The sequence below is a fragment of the Ailuropoda melanoleuca genome, chromosome 17, assembly GCF_002007445.2.
Source record: "Ailuropoda melanoleuca isolate Jingjing chromosome 17, ASM200744v2, whole genome shotgun sequence".
In the NCBI taxonomy this organism is placed as follows: Eukaryota; Metazoa; Chordata; class Mammalia; order Carnivora; family Ursidae; genus Ailuropoda; species Ailuropoda melanoleuca.
The window spans coordinates 10,358,332-10,384,324 of record NC_048234.1 but is presented as its reverse complement, the minus strand read 5'-3'; the positions used below and the strand labels follow the sequence as shown (position 1 = coordinate 10,384,324).

Here is a 25,993-nt window from a genome sequence, read left to right as displayed (position 1 = left end):
CCTTTTTGCCACATTCTTTTTTCTGTTTTGTCCTCCTCAGGTTATGTCATCTCTGCCACTGGGCTCGCTACCACCTCGGTGCTAATGACATCCAAATTTATATCCCTGTACTGCGGTGTGCTGCTGACATGCCCTCTCCACTTTGAGGCCTCACCTGCCTCTCACACCTGACTGTTGATCTCAAAGACCTCTCCCCAGCACATTCCTTCACCATCTTCTCTTTGCTACCATCTACTCAGTTTTTCAGCCTGGAAGCCTCGTAGGCATTCCTAAACCTTATCACTGTCTCTCAGTACACTTCCCAGCCCAGCAACAAATCCCGTTGCTACCAGATGCAAAGTATTTCTGAAATCTGCCCTTTTCTGTGTGCCCTCTGCTGCCATCCTGGCCACACTGCCACAGCCTGCCATCTGATAGTTTTGTCTGCCCTGTTGCCCTATGCTTCATGCAGCAACCAGAATACCTTTTTTGAAAAATTGTAAATTGTGGGGCTCCTGGGTGGCTCAGTCGGTTTAGCCTCCGACTCTTGATTTCAGCTCAGGTCATGATCTCAGGATTGTGAGTTTGAGCCCCACTTCCGGCTCCCTGCTTGGTGGGGAGTCTGCTTGAGGACTCCCCTCCCCCCACCATGTGCATACTCTCTCTCTCTCTCTAAATAAGTCTTAAAAAAATATTTAAGTTAAAAAAATAAATGTAAATTAGATTGTGTTACCTTTTTGGCTAAAAACTTTTGAGTGACTTCTCACTGTATTTATGATAAAATCCAGACTCCTTGACAAGGCCTGCAAGACGCTACCTAACCTACCCCACTGTGCCTTGGCCACCCATTTAGCAGTAATCCTCTGGCTCACTCTGTGTCCTCTTCACAACATATGTTTCCTTTCGTTTCTTGAATGGTTTTTGAAAACCATTCTCTTCAGCCCGTAGGGCCTCTATTCATCTCTTATTCTCTGGGTCATTTTCCCCTGTAATTCCTGGTTGACTGTCATCCTTCCTACCTCAGTTTAACTGTCACTTCCTCCCTTCCTCAGAAGGCTTCTCTGACTCCCATTTAGAGGGGACCCCTTATTGTTCCTTCTCATTACTTTTCTTCGTAGTTTATATCATTAGTTGTTACGAAGTTTATTTGTCCTACAGGGTTACTTCCAGACTCTAGGAAGGGAAAAAGAGGATGTAGGACAAGCAGCTTCCTTATAAAGTAGGATGCAAAAATTGCTCACATTCCTGGTGTCTGCATCTGTCGGCCAGACCTTTGTCACGTGGCCACACATAGCTGCAAGGGAAGCTGACCTCCCTGTCACCGTTGTAGACATAAAGCCTGGTGCAGAGTTGGAATTCAATAAATATTTGACGAATGAATGGATAGCTGTCTTCTGTGTCTTGGGATGTATGGCCATATCCACTTCTGTCTGGTACCACATACATCTTCTTTCTTTAAATTTCATTTTCTATTCCTTTCTTTGTTTTCTCTTTTCAGTTGAGCATCATGAAAGATGAGCCAGAAGAGGCTGAGCTAATTTTACATGACGCTCTTCGTCTTGCCTATCAGAGCGATAACAGGAAGGCCATCACTTACACTTATGACTTGGTAACTCTTCTAAACAGGCTGAGCCACTAATGATGAAGGGTGGATTCAAGAGAAGGGTTGTTCCCTCTCCTGATTTACGCTCCTGACCTTCAGGATGTTGTAAAGCTCTTTGGTTTTTGTACTTACTGTGTCTCCTTTTGTTTTCAATTTTTGTTACCCCTGGGTACTAACATTTTATTATCCTTCATCTATATGAAGTCTAAATCTCACACCAAAAATAAACGTCATTAGTATTTGTTTTTTCCAGTGATGAATGGACCTGGATTTGGTTTGTCATCAGCAAAGATCGTGCAACTGTTTACATTCACACTATTGCTGTACTTTGATTTGAGCAAATTAGTTAAATACCTTTTTCTTTGAACTATGTTTTTTATTTAGAGGGTAAAAGCAAAAGGGAGTCATTAGCTTAAAGGTTTTGAAATTAAGTAGAATGCAGTGCTCTAAACTGAAAAACAATTTGTAATTTGCTTTCAGATGGCCAACTTAGCATTTATACGGGGTCAGCTTGAAAATGTAAGTAAGTAAATCACTTCGTGGTATTTTGAATTTGTGAAGGACTAGCTTGAAGGGAACTCTTATTAGTAAGGGTACGAGCTCAGCTCCTGGAACAAAGAGACCCCAAAATAGGGTAACTCAAACAAGAGGGTGTATTTCTTTTAATGCATTATTCTATAGAGAGCTATGCACTGAAGAACAGTGGTTACCTTTGCTCCATGAAGTGGCCCACAAGCCTGAGTTTGTGCTAAGATGTGTTCTCATCTGCATAAGTGAGCTGGCTCTCCCCCAGCCTCCCGGAAGGACGAAGAGGAGGAAGGGGCGGTCAGGCAGCTTTTTTATAAAATAGAGATGAAAAATTGATCACGTTCCTTCTACCCGCATCTCTTGGCCAAAACTTCTTCCCATGACCGAACCTAAGTGCAAAGGAGGCTGACCTGTTAAAAACTGAGGAGATGTAACTAAATGGATGGGAGAGTGAATAATTAGGGGATAGTTTGCTGTCTCTGCCACAGTAGGTTTAGACGGAAAGTTAATTTCTGAAGTTGGTTTCTGTTCATCACAGAGTAGTTTTTAAGGTGCCCAGAGGAGGTGGGGTCCTGGTATTTTTGTTTGTTTTCCCATCACAAGGATATTTTTCTTGGTGTATATGAGTGACTGTGTTGTGTTTTACAAGGGGATGATGCATCAGACTAGTACTTAGAATCCAGGGTCCCAAGTAAAAGAAAAATCTTTTCCTTATGCTTTTAGGCGGAAAAACTTTTTAAAGCAACAATGAGTTACCTGCTTGGAGGGGGCATGCAACAGGTAAGGACATTGCCTAGGATTGGGCCCCTGGTGGAAGCAGTTTTCAGAATCGTTTTGCTTCCTGAAAACTTGGCTCAGCCCCCACCATGTGCTTTGGCGAAAAAAGGTGGATTATTTTTTTTCCTCTTGGACCCATATAAAAACTACCAGTCTTTCACTTGTGCAAAAACATAGTTACTGAGGGATCCAGTTGCCTAATTCCTCCAGAAGGATAAAAACTATGGCTTTTAGGCCAAAGTTATTCTAGATGTTAATCAGAAATAATCCACGAGTTAACTTAACTTATGAATTTTCTCCATTTCCTTTCTCCCAACAGGAAGACAATGCAATAATTGAAATCTCTCTGAAGCTGGCCAGTATCTATGCTGCTCAGAATAGGTGAGTAGAATTAGAATCTAGGTGTGGCGGCAGCCAGGGAGTTGGGCTATGGGCAGAGAACTGTAACCCTAGGATGTTATATAATTTTCGTTTGGCTTCTGGGTCTCAAAAAAACTGGGTGTCACACACAGAGTGTCCCGTTCCCCCCCCCGCCATGTTTGAAATCTTTAGTCTTTTAGTTTTACCCCCCCGTTTCCAGTAGACTGTTAAGTGGGACATACCACCCTCACATCTCTGGCTTCACTGTGACAGAGCTAATTAACTTTTCTGTTCCTGCTTGAACTGGGAAGGGAAGTTATAGTTAGAACTAGTTTAGCTCTCCCTGGAAGAGGAGGGAGCAATGTAAAAGCCGTTGGGGTAATGCACTTCAAAGGAACTGTTTTTGGATGTAAGTATCAAGAAACCGGGGAAAGTAGATACATAGTTGAGTGATGCAGGAGTTGCTGTGGGAGTGTCTCCATGGCTAGTCCGCTGGCAGTGTCTTTAAAGCGTATAAAGGTGATCAGGTAGCAAATTTTAAGAAGGGGAGACACCTCGGAGTAGAGGAGTGAGCTCTGCATAAGTAAGATAGGAAACTGGTGTTAATTTAAAAGTATTAGATGAGTCTAAAATCTTGTGAAGAAGAATCTTCCTGCTACCCAGGAAAGGCTCTAGAAAATAATTTGGATGTGTTGTAAAGGTCCCAGGAACACTGATGAGCGAGGCCTGGTGCCTTTCATTCTCTCTAGGTGGAGTTCAAAGAGAAAACACCTAGGATGTAAGCAAAGAACTCCTAGAGATTTATATATTTTGGAGTGCATTTAAGGGAGGACCTAAGACTGGCTTTTCCGTAGGTTTTTAGTTGCTACAGCAGTTGGGTACCAGAGGTTTGGAATGACATCAGACCTAATGCTGTAACCACAGGGCTCATTGAGGCGAGGGGCCCTGGCACTGGTCCCAGCTGCCCTAGTCACCAGCTCCTTCATTACCAACAGAACCTGCTTGTTCCCTGCATTTGGTTGGACACTATTGGGCTAGAACTTCTGCGGGCCTTTGGTTTCAAGTCTTTTGAGGAGCTTTGAGGTTGGCCCATGACCGGGTGGGGGGGGGAGGCATCACAGCTGGGATCAGTCTCTCTTGGAGGGGTCACAAACAGAACTGGAGGTCAATAGGATATGAACTGGGATAAAAAGAAGCCCGAAGCTAATCACAGTGGAGAGTAAGACGAATTCACGTTCTCATACAAGTGAAAGTAGTAGCCCCTGATAATTAACCTGTTAGTTACTCTGTACTCTTGTCAAAGGTATTTTTTTCATTTAGTTTTATTAAGAGAAGCAGGAGACCAGACTATATATAATTAGACTTGGGCTTAGGAAGGCGGATATTAGTAAGGGAATTGTTTCTCGACTTTTTGCTCTGACTAGAAACATCGGGTGGGCAGCCTCCCCCTGCTCCAAGTCCCGGCTGGATAGGGTCCCTCCTGCCAAAGTGTGGTCTGGAGAAGCTTCTGTTCTGAGAACAGAGTACAACAGTGGGGTCATCTGTTCTCCCCCGCAAAGCACTAGAGGAGAAAGGGCGAGCTCTGAAGCGCCACTTCTGCTAAGAAACCAGAGCCACAACAGAAGACAGGAACCAGGGCTGAGCTTCTGGATGGAAAAGGAATTTCTGTTGTGTCTTTGCATCTCTTTCTAGAAACCAGCGGTTGTCACTTGTTCCCTCCAGAGTCCATCTGCCAGATGTTTGGGTATCCTGTCCAGTTGGTTGAGGGTCCTGAGCTAGATTCAGGCTAAATGCCTTCTAGTGCCATAGCCAGGGATTCCATTTATGTAAAAGATGCTTTCCTTAAAGACTTAACAGGTTGGAAAGCTAATAAACAAAGCTAATAAACCTCGTCAGAAATGGCACAAGATCAGTAGTTAGCATCCTTTGTGCAGGTGGCCTGAGCCTCTGTTCATATCAGTATTACTTTGAGTGGGGGTAAGGCTTTCCCAAATGGAGACACTGACTCACTGGAAGCCATTAGTGGGAGACGGTGGAAGCTACTGGCTCTGTCCTTTACTAAGATTACAGCAGCATGCTTAGCTTTTTATGTCTTAAGCTAGGGTGACTAAAAACTTCTGCGACATGGCAGACTGATACTCCTTAGAAACGTGAAGCACCATTCCCTCTTCCCGTTGTACACTTCCTGTATTGCTGACGCTCGAACCCAAGCCCGGAAAATGCGAATGAAAGAGGAGCTTGTGAAGAGGTGAACAGCCGATTGCTGATCTTTGCTTTACAGACAGGAATTTGCTCTTGCTGGCTATGAATTCTGCATTTCAACTCTAGAGGAAAAAATTGAAAGAGAAAAGGAATTAGCAGAAGACATGTTGTCAGGTAGGGAAACCTGACTGTTTTCTGGACATTGCCTTTTTGCCACAGAGCTTTACTGTTACACTGTAATAGAGGGAAAGGTACCTGAATTGGGGGAGGGCAAGTTACCCATTTGGGGAATTAAGTGGCTGTTTTAAGATCTCAGCAGAAGGTTTGGAATAAGATGTTTTGTTTAAATGACTTGATCACTGTTTGCTCTTTTAACCCTTTGGTGACATGTTCATAATTTATTTGTTGACTTTACTGTATATGTTCTCTAGAAAATCGGGGCACAGAAAGGGAAGGTCTTTTTCTTTTCTCTTGATTCAGCAACCAGTCACAATGCTGCTTGATTACCTTTTGGTCCTAGATATGTATCAAGTTACAAAAGGTGAAGAGAAACTCAGGGTTTTTTGTTTTTTTAAGAGTTTTTTATTTATGTGAGAGAGAGTGAGCTAGAGCACAAGCAGGGGGAGGGGCAGAGGGAGAGGGAGAAGCAGACTTCCCGCTGAGCAGGGAGCCTGACGTGGGGCTCGATTCCAGGACCCCGGGATCATGACCTGAGCCGACGGCAGATGCCTAACCGACTGAGCTACCCCGGTGCCTCGAGAAACTCAAGTTTTTGTAGTTCATCTTCATTATGGCAGGAAGAACATCAAGAATGATGTTAGGAACAGAGCGGGGTGGTCAGGATGCTGTCTAGCTCTCAACTGTTCAGGTTTCTTAATATGCTGTGAGATATCAGGACTTTTCAGATTCAGCATTGGTAATGCTTACTTCACATGTACTCTGTGCCAAGGGCTAGCAAGATGCTAGAGAAATGTGGCCAACCCTTGTCCCTGAAGCAATACATACGACTTGAAGAGTTACCTGTACTCTGTTGTCTTCAGTTTTCTCACTCTCTCTCTCTTTTTTGTTTTAGGATTTATTTTTATTATTTGAGAGAGAGCCAGGGTGGGGGGCAGAGGCAGAGTCTCAGGTAGAGTCCACACTGAGCGCAGAGCCTGACACCGGGCTCGGTCTCACGACCCTGAGATCACGACCTGAGCTGAAACCAAGAGTCAGACACTTAACCAGCTGTGCCACCCAGGTGCCCCTCTTCCAGTTCTCTCTTGAACATAAACCGGGTTTTCTCTTCCATTACTCTGCTGAATCTCCATTTATCAAGGTCACGAGTTCTCAGTCGTTACCTTACCTGCTCTACTTACTAGCAGCTCTGACCCCAGTACTGGAGACACTTTATTCACTTGGCTTCTGGGGCACCTCACTGGTCACTCACCTTCCCGTTTGCCACCTCTAAAGTTAGCAGACCTTGGGGCTCACACCCTAGGAGATAACATTTAGTCCCATACCTTTAAATATCAGTTGCACACCTTCATCCCCAGCGTACACATGGACTACAGACATGAACTGGGTAAAATTGTCTACTTGACATCTTGATCTGAATGTCTAGTGGTCATTTCTCACTTAACATGTCTGAAACGGGTCTCTTCATTTTTTTTTTTTTTAAAAGATTTTATTTATTTATTTTGGAGAAAGACAGAGCACGTTGGGGGGAAGGGGCAAAGGGAGAGAGAGAATCCCAAGCAGATTCCAAGCTGAGCATGAAGCCCGATGTGGGGCTCGATCTGACAACCCTGACTGAGATCATGAGCTGAGCCAAAACCAAGAGTCAGACACTTAACTGACTGAGCCACCCGGGCGTCCTGGGTCTCTTGATTTCTGCCACTTACATAGTGGCTTCTCTACCAGTCAGCCCAGTCAGTAAATGGCACCGCCATTCACTCAGTTGCTTTAGCCAAGAACCTACAAATCACCTATGATCCCTTCCTCACTCCTGATAGGAAGTCATCATCCATCAAGGTGTATCCATGTCAGACCACGTCTCATCCTCTCACCCTATTGCTTTGGTCCAGGCCAGTATTGTTTCTTGCCTGAACACCTGTAAAATCTCCTCAAAGGTTTTCCTGCTTCCTTCCCTCACACAGTCTGTTATCCATGTAGCAGGCAGAGTAGTCTTTTAAACTCAGTGCCTTTGCATCACCTTTAGAGTAAGTTTCAGGACCCCTTGTCCTGTAAGGCCCTGCATGATTTGACCCCTACCTATTGCTGCATCATCTACTGCTCTCCCCCTTGCTCATTCCACTTTGACCACACTGGTCTTGTCCCTGCTGTTCTGTACAAGCTTGTTGCCATCTCAAGTCCTTTTCACTTGCTCCCTCCTCGGGAAACCTGTGCTGACTGAAAGAATGATCTCTTCCCACCTATCCTTTACTTTTCTTCCTCACACTTGAAAGTAGAAGTGTGTGCGTTGTCTGTTGTGTGCTCACGTTTATATGGCCACTAAAAGTATACTTTTGTTCCAGGTGTTTTTTGTATTTGTCTTCCTTATCAAAGAATGATAGAGATTTCATCTGTTTTTTTCACTGCTGAATCCTTCGTACTAGAACAGTGCCTGGCATGTAATGGAGGCTCAGTAATTGTTGACTATAAGAACAGTAGACCACACAGGCACCAAGGAGAGTTTCAGTGTGATATGGAAGTGCTTCTAGGGAATTCACAAAAGTTGTAAAAACAAGTCTAGCTATCAAATAAGTCACTTTTGAACTACTCATACCCTTGCTTTCTTTCATTTGTAATATTGACTCTAGACTGTTTCTTAAAAGTTTCTGACTCCACAAGTAATACCACTGCAATTAAGGAAATTTAGAAAAGCATTAGGATGAAGAAGATAAAAATCATCCATAATAGTACTTAGAAAAAACTGTTGATTTTTTAGTGTGTATCTTTGCAGGCTTGTTTTTCCCCCTATGCTGTTTATATTTTAAAAAATAAATTAGGGATCATACTGTATATGCTTTTTTTTTTTTTAATTTAGTAAGGTCTTGTGAAAACATTTTTTTTTCCAGGTGAAGGAACTCTTGTTGGAGAAAGCAAACTAATTTCTATTATAAACATTGTTGTTATATTTTACTAGTTAGACGATACAGAAAATGTGTTACGTTATCCTTAATCTTATTTTTTCTAAAGAAATATATTCCACTTGATTTTATTTTCTTTATTTTTTTTAAGATTATTTATTTGAGAGAGAGAGTGTACACACACGTGTGAGCAGGGGCAAGGGCAGAGGAAGAGAGAGAATCTCAGGCAGACTCCAAGCTGAGCATGGAGCCAGACGTGGGGCCTGAGACCATGACCCCGAGATCACGACCTGAGCTGAAACCAAGAGTCAGTCACTTAACCAGCTGCACCATCCAGGCGACCCTCCCATTCCATTTTAAACAAAGTAAATCCATTATTGAATTCATATGCTTTTAATTGACATGACTAACTCTATCCCAAAAGTGTTTACTTTAGCTCACGTAAAAACTTGGTCTAGGGTACTCATTTTGTTCCTCATGTTGTAAATATGTATGTAATTTCTTAGGAAATGCCTATAAAAAATTAAGTGAAAATAGCAGATTACTAAACAGTATAGTTAAGAGGAGCCTAATTTTCTAGAATATGTACATTAAATATAGGTATAGAGTTGGGTTGCATGATACCAAAATATAGACAGTGATTATCTCAGGTTGGTAAATTTATAGGGGATTTATGTCTTATTTGTGTTTTTCTGCATATTTTGTAATTTCTTAGAACAAATTATTTTTTAAACTATTTTATTACCTATATAGTATAAGGAGTCAAGGAATGTTGTAAGAATTAATTTAAAAATAGCATTTCCTTGCCACATGGCTTCCTGGAGTCATTGTCAACATTGTTTTTCTTTTTTTAAGATTTTATTTATTTATTTGACAGAGAGACTGTGAGAGAGGGAACACAAGCAGGGGGAGTGGGAGAGGGAGAAGCAGGCTTCCCGCCGAGCAGGGAGCTGGATGCGGGACTCGATCCCAGGACCCCGGGATCGTGACCTGAGCTGAAGGCAGACGCCTAACGGTTGAGCCACCCAGGCGTCCCTCGTTGTCAACTCTTAACCAATGTCCTCTGGTATTTTCCTTCATATTCCTAAATAACATAAAATTATTTCTTGATTTATTATTTTTAGTATCTGTTAACTTACGGAAAAGTGACGATGCAGTGCGGCTTTGGTCGTGTCTGCGTTATTACGGATGTATCAGTAGTATGTGTTGTGGAGCCAAGTCACATGGTCACGTGAGCGCATCTGCTTTTGTGTACGACTTTTTGTTTCCTCTGAAGTCAGAGGTGTTTTTGTTGCTTGTTTTTTATGTGTATGGCTGATTGTTCTGTTACCTGTAGTACTTGCTCTTCTTAGTTGCTAAGCTTTTCTGGGGCTCCGGGCTGCCTGTCGGCTGGCTTGCTCCCTGGCGTAGCTATCTGCAGCGTTCAGTCCTCTTCCTGTCATGGGCTTAGTCACTTACCGCCTTTCTTCCTCTGCTGGTCATCTCCCACAGCTTTTGATCTTTGTCCTCTCGATTCTTCTGTGTTTTTTTTTTTTTTATGGTAGCTTTATATCTTTTTCATCCTTTAACTTTGATTTTAGCGATGTGTTGGGAGGGAGTAGAGATACGTGCCCGTGTTCAGCCCAGAATGGCGTATCTGCATGGAAAGGAAGTGTTCTGTGACGACATAGGTGGTGTCCAGATCTGTTTCTTTAGGTTAGTGTCTCAGACAAATTCCAGGTCAAAAGCAGCACATTTTAACATTGTTGATGAATATTGCAAATTTGCCCTTGAAAGGACTGTATTAATTTACATTTTCTGGTTCTGCGAATTTATTTGCTTTGCGACTTTGGTCAAATTAAGTAATTCCTATGCGCTTTTGATCTTCAGAATGGGAATAAGAGTAATACTCTCTCGTAAGACTGGTAGGAAGATTGAACGAGTTAATATCAATAAAGCACTGAGAACAACGCCTGGTACAGAGTAGCGACTTCAGTGTTGACCATTGTTAGTTTTCATTATTGTAATGAGGCGGTGTGCCCCTTCTCAAAACTCACTGATTTTTTTTTTTTTAAGATTTTATTTATTTGTCAGAGAGAGCACAAGCAGGGTGAGTAGGAGAGGGAGAAGCAGGCTCCCCGCTGAGCAAGGAGACTGATGCGGGGCTTGATTCCAGGACCCTGGGATCATGACCTGAGCTGAAGGCAGACGCTTCACCAACTGAGCCACCAGGCGCCCCAACTCACTGATTTTTATAACCTTTGCCAGGTTGGTGATACGGCCGTGATGCATAAGTAGCTTTTCTTTGGTAAGCAGTGAGGTTGATCATTTATTGGTGTTATTTTGTAAGAATATCAGCTCTGTCCTGTCAGGTTTTTTCTTTTCCCTTGCTTGTGTCTATAGAGTTCAGATTTTTGGGTTTTTTTGTTTGTTTTAATTAAAATAAGTGTGAAACTGACATTTGTATAGTTTAAGGAATAATGAGAACAGGCAGTGACCCAGCACTAACAATACCTTTGCACCGTCTGTGTGTCTGGCCCCAGTCCCATTCCCCTTCAACCCCACCAGAGATACTGCTCTGCTGCAGCCTGGGTAGTCTGTGCAGGTTTCTTTTAAAAATTTATATAAATGGGGCGCCTGGGTGTCTCAGTTGGTTAAGCGTCCGAGTCTTGGTTTCAGCGCAGGTCATGATCTCAGGGTCCTGGGATCGAGCACTCCGCAGGGAGTCTGCTGGAGATTTTCTCTCCCTCTCCGTGTGCCCCTTCCCCTCCCACCCTGCGCATGCACGCGCTCTCTCTCGAAAATAAATCTTTAAAGAAAGAAAATTTATATAAGTGAATCACACAGTATGACTCGCACTTGCCTTTAATCTTTCTAGAGTTAGATCTAAATTCATTTATGTGTATTTTCCTTGCTTTTATTAATCTTAAATAGCTATCTAGAGTTACTTGGAATAGCCGTCCTATGCCGGGTATTCCAGGATTCGAGTAGAGGCAAGTGAGGCAGAAGTCCCTGCTTTTCGGGGGTTTAAGGCTTAGAAAGGTATTTTCAGCTTTGAAATCAGATAAATATTCAGCCATCTTTCCTTTAAATTTTTTTCTTTGTTTCTAAACTCTTTTAATGTAACTTTTTAACACATCTGCAGTGGATTTTGGTGTGATGTTGGTAACTACTTTCTTGAAGATGGTAATCTGTCGACATTACGTGCTTATTGTAGATGAGTATACGCTTGCATTTCTTTTGGGGTTTTCCATTCGATTCATTCATCTGATGGCTCTTAACAACAGTATTCGTTGTTTGAATTATATGGTAGTAAACCGATTTCACACGTGCTGCTTTTGTAAAATTTCCATTTTATTTTCACTCAGTTTTTACCTGAATTTTATATCATTTTGTCCAATCCCTAAAGTGCTTTGAATTATTAGATTTGCATTGTTATTTAGTGAATTTGGGGAGATTGCCATCTGAATAAGTAAGCATTTCATTGCAAATAGCAAAAAATCTCAATTACTTTACACTAAGCAGTAGGGCACTTACTCTGTCATGTAACTGGCAGTTTGGCAAAAAGGCTCTGGCTGTTGAGTTACTTGACACGTGGCTCACTGAAATCCTGAAGGGGGAGATTCTTCCCATCCCCTCTCGCTTCATTCTCAGTGTGTTTTGGTTTTCTCTTCATGCTCCCCTTGTGGTTGAAAAGTGACTGTACTAGGTCCCAGGAATCTCATCCAGAAATGGCAACGTGCAGAGGAAACGAAACTTCTTTGGTGTTTCCTCTTAGAATCAAGGTGATCTTTGCTGCAAGTTCCCAAGTGGATTCATCCTTATTTCTCATTGGCTGGAATTTGGTTACATGGCATTTCTGACGCCATCGTTGACGGGAGACGTGGGAGTAGCATGATTTTCTAAAACCAGCGGGATTCTCCTCTGCTTGAATTACGTGACAAAAGAGTGGACGCTGGAACAGACAGCAGCTCTGCCAGCCAAAGTCACTCTCTTCACTATCTTTGCAACACAGACATACCTCGGAGGCATCACGGGCATTACGTGATAACATAATACAGTGCCTCAAATGACGTTGTTTCCTAGTGCACATAAAACTGATGTTTACGGTGTGTAATAACAGTATGGTTACAGTATGTACCCACCCTCATTGAAAAATACGTTATTGCTGGAAACTGTTAACTGTCATCTGAACCTTCAGGAAGTTGTCATCTTTTTGCTGGTGGAGGGTCCTGCCTCAGTGTTGATGGCTGCTGCCAGATGAGTGTGGTGGTGCAGAAGGGTGGGGTGACGGTGGCAGTTTCTTAAAAATAAGACAACAGTGAAGGTTGCTGAGTTGATTGACTCTTCCTTTCACAAACGATTTCTTTGTAGCACAAGATGCCATTTTAGCCCCGGTAAAACTTTCCAAATTAGAGTTAGTCCTCTCAAACCCTGCTGCTGCTTTACCAACTAAGTTCATGTAATACTCTGAATCCTCTGTTGTCATTTCAAGATTTTTCACAGCATCTTTACCAAGAGTAGATTCCATCTTCAGAAACCACACTCTTTGCTTATCCGTAGGAAGCAGCTCCTTGTCCATTCAGGTTTTGTGATGAGATTGCAGTGGTTTAGCCGCGTGTTCAGGCTCCACTTTTTCTTTTAAATAAGATTTTATTTATTTGTTTGTTAATTTATTTAAAAGATTTTTTTTGTATTCATTTGAGAGAGAGCATGAGCACAGGGGAGGGTCAGAAGGAGAGGGAGAAGCAGACTCGCTGAGCACGGAGCCCAACTCAGGGGTCAGTCCCAGGACCCTGGAATCATGACCTGGACTGAAGGCAGACACTTAACCCACTGAGCCACCCAGGCAGCCCTATAAGATTTTTTTTTTTAAAGATCTATTTATTTGAGGGAGCGTGTGTGCACGCGTATGGGGGGAAGGGCAGAGGACGAGAATCTCAAGCAGACTCCAAGCTGAGTGTGGAGTCCGACTGGGGGCTTGATATCACGACCCTGAGATCACGACCTGAGCTGAAATCAAGAGTCAGAGGCTTAACCGACTGAGCCACCCAGGCGCCCCTCAGGCTCCCCTTCTGCTTCTAGTTCTTTTGCTGTTTCCACCACATCTTCAGTCACTTCCTCCACTGAAGTCTCGAACCCCTCAAAGTCATCCATGGGGTTGGAATCAGGTTCTTCCAAACTTCTGTTCCTGTTGATATTTTGACCTCTTCCCATGCATGACGAATATTCTTAATGGCATCTAGAATGGTGAATCCTTTCCAGAAGGTTTTCAGTTTACCTTGCACCGATCCATCAGAGGAATCACAATCTGTGGCAGCTAGAGCCTTGTGAAATGTATTTCTTAAATAAGAAGACTCGAAGGTTGAAATGACTCCTTGATCAACAGGCTGCAGAGTGGATGTTGGGTTAGCAGACCTGACATGAACATAAATCTCACTGTCCGTCTCCATCAGCGCTCTGGAGTGACCAGGTGCATTGTCAGCAAGCAGTCTTCTGAGCAGTAGGTTTAACAGTGGACATAAAATATCCAGTAAATTACGCTGTAGACCGATGTGCCGTCATCCAGGCTTTGTTCCGTTGATAGAGCACAGGCAGAGTAGATCTAACGTAATTCTTAAGGGCCCTAGGATTTGGGGAGTGGCCAGTGAGCGCTGACTTCAGCGTAAAGCCATCAGCTGCACGAGCCCCTAGCAAGAGCGTCAGCCTGTCCTCTGAAGCCAGGCGTTGACTGCTCCTCTCTAGCTGTGGAAGTTCTGGATAGTGTCTTCGTCCAACAGGAGGCTGTTTCATCTGCGTGGAGAATCTGTTGTTTAGTGTAGTGGTTCAGTGTAGTGTATTATCTTCATGAAGATCTAGAATCTTCCGGAGAACTTGCTGCAGCTTCTACGTGAGCCCTTGCTGCTTCGCCCTGCACATTTGTGTTATAGAGACGGCTTCTTTCCTTGAAGCTCCTGAACCAACCTCTGCTGACCTCAGACTTTTCTTCTGCAGTTTCCTCACCTCTCAGCCTTCGCAGAATTGAAGAGCTTTAGGGCCTTGCTCTGGGTGAGGCTTTGGCTCAAGGGAATGTTAGGGCTGGTTTGACTTTCTCTCCAGACCGCTAACCCTTTCTCCAGGTCAAAGCCTGCTTTGTTCACTGGAGTGGCACTTCTCATGTCCTTCAAGAACTTTCGCTTTGCGTTCACAACTTGTCTCACTCTTTGGTGCAAAAGGCCTAACCCTCAGCCTGTCTCAGCTTCTGAGATGCTCGGTTATTTATAGCTTTTGATTTAAGATGAGTCACATGCGACTCTTCCTTTTGTTTGACCACTTAGGGGCCGTGATAGGAGTATTGGTTGGCCTGATTTCAATATTATTATGTCTCAGGGAAGAGGGAGGCCCAAGGAGAGAGAGAAATGGAAAACCATATGGGCCAGATCTCCTTTAGAGGTGATTCTCTGGTAACTCTTTTTCTTCTTTCCTTGATCAGTATTCATATATTTAAATTTCTTCTGTTTTCTTGATTTGATTTCAGTATGGCGGACAGTACCAAGAACACAGCGTTAATAAATATCTTGAATGGGGCGCCTGGCTTGGCTCGGTCAGCAGGACATGTGACTTTTGTTCTTGGGGTCGAGAGTTCAAGCCCCACGTTGGGTGTGGAGTCTGCTTTAAAAAAATAAATAAAAACAAAAATATCTTGAATAAGTGAATGCATGGGTGACAAAAGTTTGGAGATCTATATTTTCCTAGAAACTTAATGGAATTATGTTTTTAAAGCATAACTGACAGCATTCTGTTACAAGATCATATTTCTTTTCTAATTCCTAATCTCATGGATTTATTTCCTCTCTTTAATAGATTTTTTTTTCCCCCGTAGACTCCTTTATCCTCCTTTTCTTGAGCTGAAAGTTGCATTCAATTTCATATTTTAAATAATCAAAACACTTCTGAAAGTGGAACTGTTTTTGGTCACTTCTCTGGCGTCAGAAACCTTCGACATCCGGGCCCTGAGTTTGAATTCTGGCTCTTCCGTTTCATCACAGTGTGACTGCAGACAAGGCATGTAACTCCTCTCTTCTGGGTTTCCTCATCCATGAAACAGGAGAAGAGTCGAACCGTTGTCTATCTTGTAGAGTTGTCAGGGGAGGTGAGTGCTCCGGGACGGTGGCTGGTGCTCATTAAGGACTCTGGAAGAGTTCGCTGAGTGTGATGCCTTCATGAAGTTATTAAATGGCTTTTTACATGTTTACCACTCAGTTTATGTAGGACCTTCCTGACTGTTCGGTTTCTCCTAGGTTTCTCTCCCCTGATTGGTTTGGGTTTGTTTTGCTCTGTTTCTAGTTTCTCAGGTGGAAGATCGGGTTGTTGGTTTCAGTCTTTCTTTTCGGATATGTGCGTTTACAACTATAAGTCTCCCTCCACTGCTTTAGCTGCGTCCTATAAATTTTGGTCTGTTGCGTTTTCATTCTCATTTATCTCAAAGTGTTTTCTAATTTTTCTTGTGATTTCTTCTTTGATCCTTGGGATATTTTGGAGCGTGTTGATTAATTTCCACATATTTATGAATTATCAATATTTCCTTCTGTTGTTGATTTTTAACTTCATCCCATTGTGACCAGAAAACATGCTTTTTTAAAAAATGATTTCAGTCCTTTTAGTTTTTATTATTTTTAAAGATTTTTTAATTTATTTGAAAGAGAGAGCATGAGTGGGGGAAAGGGAGAAGCAGGCTCCCAGCTGATCAGGGAGCCCAATGTGGATCCCAGGCTCCCAGGATCATGACCTGAGCCAAAGGCAGACACCCAACCCACTGAGCCACCCAGGTGCCCTGATTTCAGTCCTTTAAAATTTACTGAGACTTGTTTTATGGTATAGTATGCGGTTTGTCCCAGAGACTGTTCCACGTACATTTGAGAAAAATGTGTATTTCTTTGTTGTTGGGTAGAATGTTCTATATACGTTGGATAGATGTAGTTGGTTTCAAGTATTGTTCAAGTCCTATATCCTTGCTGATTTTGTCTAATTCTAGACAAGATAATTTGGCTTTGTGATTTTCTTTCTTCCTACACATTTTTATGCTGTTTAAACAGTCCTAGATGGGTATCTTCATTGTGAGTTATCCCCTCCTTAAAAAAATGATTTTAAGTCATTTTATTTCAGTGTGTCTTTTGTAGAAGTCTATGTTTGGATTTTTTAAAAACCTAATCTGAATATCGTTGTCTTGTTAAACAAAATCTCAAAGCCTGTTTAAAATTAGTATTGAGAGGGTATTTATCTGATATTTTGCATTGAAAAAAATGCTTTCCAAGGCGCCTGGATGTCTCAGACAGTTAAGCATCTGCCTTCAGCTCCGGTCATGATCTCAGGGTCCTGTTATCGAGCCCCACGTCGGGCCCCCTGCTCTGCAGGGGGTCTGCTTCTCCCTCTCCCTCTGCTCCTCCCCACTGCTCATGCTCTCTCTTGTACTCTCTCTCAAATAAATAAAATCTTTTTTAAAAATGCTTTCCATTTTTGTTACTTTTTTGTTCTCAGTTCCCTCTTTTTTTTTTTTTTTAAGATTTTATTTATTTATTAGAGAGCACAAGCAGGGGGAGCAGCAGAGGCAGAGGAAGAAGCAGACTCCCCACTGAGCAAGGAGCCCAACACGGGGCTTGATCCTAGGACCCGAGATCATGACCCAAGCCAAAGGCAGACACTTAATCCACTGAGCCACCCAGGCACCCCTCTCCGTTTCCTCTTATAGGGACTTTTTCCTCACCACACTTCCACTTACAGTTTGGAGGGAAGGCATACATAGGGTTTCCAGTTGCTTCCATAAGATGAGAGGGGTACAGTGAAGCATTCTTCTGCCTTTCCCTACTTGTTTTTTCTCTACAATCTGGAATTTCAGACTTACTGGGATTTATTGCAGAGAATTTTGCAGCCAACTTACTTGCCTTCTTTTGGAGATAGCCTGTTTTCTCGCGCTGGGTTGCTTTGTAGGAGCTGGGGGTTTTGTCAGCATGAGGTTAGGGGGCTTAGTCTCTTTTCTAAGATTCAGTTCTCGTGAGCTTCCGAATACATCTTTGTGAACTAGGTGTGCGCTTTTGTTCAGGCATGTCCGTTACTGGAATATCCGCCTCTCCTCTGTCCTTTATATGTCCTCTCCCTCAGTTTCCTTGTCTCTATTTTGGGAATTTCTCCAGCGTATCATCCCTATTACTGTCTTACCATTCAGAAAAGTTAGTTCTGTGCCTTTCTTCTGGATTTTTTTTTTTTTTTAAGATTTCAAGCAAAAATGAAGTGGGGCGACTTTAACAGATTCCTGTGTACCTTCCCCTCAGCTTTGTCAAACCTCAGTATTTACCGTCTGTGCTTCGGAGTTCTTTTTTCTGGGTTTAAACCCTGTTGTACTCCCACTTGGTGTAAATACTATTCTGAATTTGGTGTTTTTTTGTTTGTTTTTTTAATTTGTTTTTGATCTTTGTCATTCTTAGTCCTGTTTATTACACTTGTATATATCAGTAAACAATATACAACAGGACTAGTATGTTTTTAAACTTTTTTAAAAAAAATGTTTATTTGAGAGAGCATGCATGAGCGTGGCAGGGGGCAGAGCGAGAGGGAGAGGCAGACTCCCCATTGAGTAGGGAGCCCAGTGTGGGGCTCGATCCCAGGACCCTGAGATTATGACCCGAACCGAAGGCAGATGCTTCACCGACTGAGTGACCAGGCACCCCAGTGTGTGTTTAAACTTTACGTATTATACACTTGTTTCTGCAGTTTCTCACACAACATTATTTTGTTGAGATTTATCCATGCTGATACCTGAAGCATCAGTTTTCCCGTCACAAAGGCCGGTTTCCTTGCCAAACCAAATGTCTGCTGGGTTGCATTGTCTAGAAGAGGTGATTCCCTTTAACTGGTCCACTGTGGTAGGGGGTGAGGGTAAAGAGTGACACAGGCTCGCAGTGGCCCTGATGGCTCCATTCCCCACAGCTGTGGTCTAGGATCCCCCTGGATGAAGGCACTACAGGTCTCCTGTAGATGGACGTGAAGGTTCTTCCTGTTTTACTATGGAAAATAAGAGCTCCTTGAACCCTCTCGGACCCATGTCTCTGCAGACACGTGAGCTACTCCCCAGGGAACGTACCTGTGTGTGGAAGTGCCGCCGTGCATACGCTGGGTATTCCCAAGTTGCGTATCGGTGTGGTTTTACCAGTTAACATTTTCACTAGCAGTGTGTTTGTGTTGTTGCTCTGTACCTTTGTTGTTGTTGGACTTTGTTTTTTGATGATCTGGTGGGTGTGAGATGGAGTTTCGTGGGGTTTCAGTGTTTTTTCTGATGCTAGTGAGATACAGACCATCTTCTCATACACTTACTGACCGTGTGGATTTCCTGCTCTGAAAATGGTCTCTTTATATCCTTTGCTTATTTTCTTTTGAACGGTTGTATTTTTCTTAATGATTTATAAGAGTTCTTTATGTATTTGAACAAAATATAAAAGTTTATATTTTGTAGGTTACATATCTTTCTGTGTCCCTGTCTTTTCACTCGGGGGCATTTCACATGCAGAGATTAAAAATTGAATGTAGTCGAATCTTTTGATATTTTCCTTTATATTTCGTACCTTTTGTGTCTTGTTGAAAAAAATACTTCTTTGTTCTAAGGTCAGAAAGATAGTCTCTTCTAAATATTAGGCTTTTTTACATTTAGTCCTTCCCTAGAATTTTTAATGTGATGTGAAGTCAGAGAGAATTTTTCCTGCTTCATCGACAGGGTTATAACTCAGGACTGTTTTATTTTATTAATCATCCTTTTCTTACAGATCTGTGACGACATCTGTGTGTTGAGTTTTCATAGAATCGTGGAGCACCAGTGTTGTTGAATTCTGTAATTAAAATTAACTTTTGGTTTAATTCTTTCTTTCCCATCTTTAGTTCTATACCTTTATGTTTTTAATTTTCTTATTTGTTCATCCACTCAACCAGTCCTCCAAGAAATACTTTTTAAATGCCTGTCGTGTGCCATGCATGTTACTAGGCACGGAGAGACGGCTGTAATTAAAAGGAATTTGCTGCCTCATGGAGCTCAGTTTCTAGTGGAGGAAAACCACATACACGCTCTCCAGCAAATGACAGTATGCAAGGATGACATGTATGTGAGAGAACGTGTGTCCGGGGCACGTGTAGGGGCTGTACATCGTTGTGTAGGAGGGGTCAGGGAAGGCCTCGTTGGTAAGAAACCTGAAGAATGGGACGGGATAAGCCAAGCGGCAGTCTCTAAAGAAAATTCTAGGCAAAGGAGGAATCCATGCAAGGCTCTCAGATGGATCATACTGGCCGTTTAAGTGATTATTCAGAACCTGCTTCGTTTATAGTCTTGGATTAGTCGATTATCTAAAAGTCTTTTGAGGGTGAGGCTCCTTTTTTATTGTCTGCTGGTTCTCATTTATTGTGAATTTCCATGCTGACTACGTTTGGATGATAAATTGATCTACGGCAGGGTTTTAGCTGGAAGATGAGACTCTGGAATGGTTTTGTTTATTCCAGGCACTCAGGTCCAAGCCGCAGTGGATGCTGAATGTAGACGTCAAGCTCCATGCGGCTCAGGCCTGTGGTAGAGATTTCCGTGGTTGTCCTTTCCCCCCCTGGATCCCGGGCTAGCCCGTGCAAGTTCCTTGGGGTCCCTGGTGGGAACAGGGTCTAGGGAGGGGGCACGCGATGCCTATGACAGGCATTCTGGTTTTATGCAAGGGGCTTCAGATCGGATTCTCTGGTTGGCAGAAGGTGAACTCAGTTCTGGATTACAGAGCCACTCAGGCCACCCCCACAAAACCAACACAGACTGGGCTCTCATGGCAGGTCCCACGCTTTCTGCTCTGGGTTTCTTACTCCTGTTGTTTGGCCCTTGGGATTTCCTTCTCTCGGGAGCTCAGCTGTGCGTGTAAAAGGACAGAATTGATCTCACTTTCGAAGCAGAAGGGTTTTCAGATGATCGGTCATCATTAGCGGAACCAAAGCCTTGTTCAGAACCAGTATCTTATCACATTCCTTTTTAGTCTGCATTCATGTAACTCTGTATTTGATATATTGATACATTAAATACACTGATCCATTCTCATATTTCTGGAATAAATGCTGCTTGGTCATTTCCTTAGTGCATTTGACCAATGCCATTTGCTAATATTTTGAGTAAAAATTTCTGTGCTGAATCTTGTTTGTTTCGTGGACAGATTTGTGGTAGCTTCTCTTTTTCTCTGGCTAGAAATCACTTTTGAAAAAGAATTACTTATCTAAGTTTGAAGAAATAAATACGACCTCCCTCTCGGATTCAAATGATCCTTTGAGGGAGGCTCTGTGTATTTCTCAGCTGTTACTGGCTATCTGATTTGTTCGTGTCTAATTTCTAGCAGTTTTTATAGTAATATTTCAAGAAACTATATTTTACATGTTACTGCTTAGAAAAGGAAGTCTTTTGGTACTTTATTACAGCTGTGACATTTTCTCTTAAGTTGGCGGTCTGCTAAAGGTGTTATTATAGAGCCTTTTTATTTCTCCCTTAGTCTTGTTTTTAGAGAAGTAGATTCTCCAAAAATTATTCTCATTTTTCATATTTTAGAGTGCTATATGAATTTGAAATGCATTTTTCTTCACAATGAAAAAATATTGCGGCTAAAATTTTACCTCGTTAATCATTTCTAAAAATATCATTTTTTCCATTCTGGTTAATTTCCGTTGTTGATAACAGTAGTGATGATTTTTCCACTGGAATCACCTGTCACTTTATTGTACTTTCTAATTGTAAAATATAAAGAGGACTTTTTAAAAATCTAGAAATATTTATTTATTTTTATTTTTTTTAAAAGATTTTATTTATTTATTCGACAGAGATAGAGACAGCCAGTGAGAGAGGGAACACAAGCAGGGGGAGTGGGAGAGGAAGACGCAGGCTCATAGCAGAGGAGCCTGATGTGGGGCTCGATCCCATAACGCCGGGATCACGCTCTGAGCGGAAGGCAGACGCTTAACCGCTGTGCCACCCAGGCGCCCCTAGAAATATTTAAAGAGAATTAATAGAAATCCCAGAAATAGGAGTTGGCAGTCATTTCTGAAGCATAAAATTTCCAGAATTGGAATAATTATACATTGTTTTATGGTATTTCTGGGGTATGACAAACAGGTTTTGTCTTTATTCTCAACATGTGTTTTAGTTGAGTCTTCTGTAACAAATTACTTATCTTCTTGGACTTTTGTTTGTACTTGAGGACATAGAGATTTGTCTCATTCTTCTCAACTGCCTCTTTTCGTTAGATTATCTCGCAGTACTATTCATGTTAAACAGCCCCTCAATTATACAAGCTTTTGCTCAACATTCTTGCTTGTAGTTAGATATTTGGTTCAGCGTTTCTTCCCGGTAGAGAAATACGGGGTCTTTTCCTGTGGTAGGTAGCCGGGGCCGTCTTCTGTTGGCTTTTCTATATTTATTCTGACACCCGTGTATACTCTAGATATTTATGCAAATAACTTTTATTTATGGTTTTTGAAAGTGTATTTGTAAGGCGATCTATTTAAAACTATCCCTAGTTTGATTTTACGAAGATGAATATATACTTTTTGTATATGATTGAGTCAAAGCAAGTAACTTCAGATTTCTACTTGGCGTTGTCTCTTAACTTTCACCCTCTGATAACACGTCAGCCGCTGTCTTCATCCACCCCGAGTTCACTGGCCTGTGTAACCTCTCTCATGCTCTTTGGTTCCATAGTCGTCTTTAAATTCTGCCTGCCTCTTGTACGTTTTCTGAACCGTTGAGGCTAGGGAAGGAACGGCATTCCACGTGAATTTGCTGCTCAGGAAACCGGACCGAACGTCATTGGTTGGGTGAGCCGTGGTTCGCTTACTAAGTTTCTCGGAGGGAAACCTTTCTGTAGCGTTTGCCCGCAGTCTGGCTAGGTCGTCCCCGTGTCTGCGGCCTCGTGTCATCGCTCCTGGGTCTTTACTTGTGCGCCTCGCTGCCGGTGTCTGTGCTCGAGGTCTGCGTGTTCTGTTCCTGTGGCGTGAGGTGTTTGAAGTTTGTTCCTCTTCCGACGTCGTGTGGTCAGTACTGTCATTGGTTCCAGAGCTGCTGTATCGTTGCAGCCTTTCTTCTTCAAAAAACGGATGGACTGTTCTTTCAGTTGCTTTGTGGCTTTCTAGTTCAGGATTCTGAGTGTCCTCTGGTTTCTTGCTGAGCATTGCCCTTTTTGCACCTGAAAACTTTGATTTGCCCTATACTTCCTTTGTTGTTAACTCATTCTTGGAATTTATCTTTACCTATTTCTACTAAATACAGTTTCGGCCTAAAAATAGTGCTCCGCACCTTGATGTGCAAGCTCTTACTTAAAGTGGGGGGAAGCGGGGCGCCCGGCGGGCTCAGGCGGGAGAGCGGGCCACTCTTGGTCCGGCCCTGTGACTTCAGGCCCCACGGTGGGTGTAGACGTTACTTTAAAAAAATAAAATCTTTAAAAGAAAAATGTGAGGAAAACTTTGTCATTTAATTGGATATTGCAATATTGTCATTTTAAGATATGGCCCTTCAGATGACCAAAATCTATTTCTGATGTGTACTCTCGGGCTTTGTCCACAGCTCCTGGCTCAGAGCTCCCCAAACCCTCGGACTCTTGTCCTGAGAGTGATTAAGGTGTCCTTTGTTATGTTAATGAGGAGACTCCGGGCCCTCTGCTGAGGACTATAGTCCAGAGATGGGGCCCTGTAATTAGAGGGGTGAGCATTCAGTCCGACCCCTGACCTTGGGAGGGGGGCGTCGGTTTAATCAGTCGCACCTGCGTAGTGGAGCGTCCGTAAAAACCCAGACAGACAGCGCTCGGAGACTCTGGGTTGGCGAATACGTGGTGGTGCTGGGACAGCTAGTGCTCTTGGAGAGGGCATAGAAGCTTCGCGCCCCTTCCCACGTACCTCGCGCTATGTGTCTCTTCCATCTGGCTGTTCCTGAGTTATATCCTTTTATAATGAACAGTAACCTAGGAAGTGAAATGTTCTGAGTTCTATGAGCTCATCTGGCAAATTAATGTAACCGAAGGAGGGAGGCCCTGGGAAGCTCAGACTTAAGCCACCTGGTCAGCGGCACAGGTCATAACCCGGACTTGCTGTTGGCACCTCCGTCGGAGGGGTCGGCCTGGAAACGCAGTCGCCAGCTGCTGTCGGAAGCACGGGGCTCGTGACTGGTGTCTGATGGAGGAAGGGACTGAACCCTCAGCCTGTGGCATCCGATGCTATCTGGGTAGACAGTGTCACGATCGAGTGCGTTCTTACACAGCCTGCTGGTGTCCAGAACGGCTCCTCGGTGTGGGGACACCCCCTTCCCCCCACCGCACACACTGACAGGGGTCCGGGAATAGCTCGGATGTGAGCGCACCTGCGTCGGCGCCTTCGTGTAGCAAAGCGGAAGGTCAGGTACTTCCTGAACGACAGGACACGCTCTGTGGGTCCCGCACTGTGAGAACATTTGTGGGCCTTGCTAACAAGCGAGAGGTTGAAGCAGCTTGGCCGGTTCTCTGCCTCCCTTTCTCTCTCGTGCTTATATTATATGCCGGCACTGCTCTTGTTTCCTTCCTAGTGGAAGAGAAAGCCAGCACCCACCTCCTCCTTGGCATGTGCCTAGACACCTATGCTCGCTACCTTCTGTTCTCCAAGCAGCCGTCCCAGGCACAGAGGATGTACGAGAAAGCTTTGCAGATTTCTGAAGAAATGCTAGGAGAGAGACACCCACAGGTAAGGGAGGAGAGCAGAGAGAGGAGCTGTGAAACAAAGCGTTCAGAATTCCCGGGTGTGAGATGCCACACTCACTGGGGACAGATCTCAGCGGACAGTCCCAGCTGTTTCCCCTCCGTGCGCCCCACCCCCGGCGGCTTGCTTCAGACAGGATCTGAGGGGCGCCTGCAGGCTCAGTAGAGCGTGCGGAAAAAAAAATTTTAAGAAAGAAAGGATTTGAGACCCCGCATCAATTACTGGGTCTGTCCAGAGCATTCTGCATGCATATTGGTTTACACAGAGCAGCCTTTCCAAACAGTAGGTCTAACCAGGCCCCCTGGGTGCTTCCAGGCCCTCTGGGTACACGGCCCAGTGTTTTGGAATCCTGAGCCTCAGTAAGAATCGTAGGAGGAACAGGTTAACCTGTGAAGGTTCTTGCCTCCCTCACCCCACATGTAAACTGCCAGGGGAAGCGGGGGGAGGGGAAGAAGGGAGAGAGGGGGACTGCATTGAAAAGTCAGAACCACTGACATGGAATTTAGCCACAGCGTGCAGAGCTCTCTGTTCGAACAGAGAACACGCTGAACTGAGATCTGTGTGTTTCTCCTTTATCGGATTAAGTTCTTAGAGGTGAGAACTGGATCGCTTGTCTGCGATGCTTCGTACCCCCAGCATAGGACACAAATTTTAACCGGACTGAACATGTCCCAAGGCTGGGGTCGATGGGCAAGGTATTGGGCTATGAATGATCCTCAGGAAAGGGATTTAGGTGACAGAGTCCCCTTCACGGGATATCACGGAGGAAGAAGACAGATCTGGAATTCAGATCACAAGTCCTAGAACTGAGGCTTAAAGTATGGCTTCGGGGATGAGGTGGGTCTGCGGCTCTTAGTCTCACCATTTTAAAATGTTGATTTTGGAGTTTTAACATTCAAGACCCTTAAAGGGAATCTTCCTAAAGTCCATAATCTGTGTATTTCTTCTTGAGCAGTCTGAGTCACGCGTAGGAATATTATGAGAAGGCGCTGGAGGCTGGCTCCTCGGGATTGCTGAGCCTTGAATGCGATCGCTACAGCTGCTGCTTGCTGGTGTGTGTGTGTGTGTCTGTGTGTCTGTGTGTGTTTCTAACTTGATCATTAGATTAGTAAGTAATATCCTGTTCCCAGGTTTCTAGATTTGTATTATTTTCCCGAGTCACACGGATGTTGTCTATGGTACAGTGTGAATGATAAACGTCCGTGGCTTGTTACAGGCTGATGCCCTTCGCCTTCTGTGGAAAGCTAGGAACCAGGAAATCCTACGCATATATTCAGTTGACCAAACTCCAGATGGTTCAAGCTGTATAGCATTTTTTGTTTGTTTTGTAATGGCCCCGCTTTCTCTTGCGTATAGACCATCGTGCTGATGAGTGACCTGGCGACCACCCTGGACGCTCAGGGCCGCTTCGAGGAGGCATGCGTGTACGTGCAGAGGGCGTCCGACCTGGCGCGGCAGATCGAGCACCCCGAGCTGCACATGCTTCTCAGTAACCTCGCCGCCATCCTCATGCACAGAGGTAGGGCGCCCCGGAAGGGCACCGCCGGGCTCCAGGGAAGGGGGCCCTGGAGGTCGGCACCTGTGAGGCGGGTCTAGGGAGGGCACGGAGGAGGCTGGCGGAAGGGCCCCCGAGAGGACATGCGTCGGGCTGCAGTGTCGCTGTGCCCGGCTGCCAGGACCCCGTAGTGCCGCGCCAGCCCCGCAGGGCGCAGGAAGCTCGAGCCTGGGCTGCGGGGGGCAG

The 25,993-nt window shown here is 43.9% G+C and overlaps 1 protein-coding gene across 2 annotated transcripts in view; it reads left to right on the top strand.

Moving 5' to 3' along the window:
- TTC19 (tetratricopeptide repeat domain 19) overlaps positions 1–25,993 on the top strand; it is a 39,602-nt gene that overhangs the window by 870 nt on the left and 12,739 nt on the right. For both annotated transcript variants that reach the window (XM_011227034.3, XM_034646898.1), the window contains exons 2-8: positions 1,478–1,588; positions 2,063–2,101; positions 2,834–2,890; positions 3,207–3,268; positions 5,529–5,623; positions 24,083–24,237; positions 25,609–25,771. In XM_011227034.3, the coding sequence (XP_011225336.3) occupies positions 1,478–1,588; positions 2,063–2,101; positions 2,834–2,890; positions 3,207–3,268; positions 5,529–5,623; positions 24,083–24,237; positions 25,609–25,771 (682 nt within the window). The remainder of the gene's footprint in view (positions 1–1,477; positions 1,589–2,062; positions 2,102–2,833; positions 2,891–3,206; positions 3,269–5,528; positions 5,624–24,082; positions 24,238–25,608; positions 25,772–25,993) is intronic.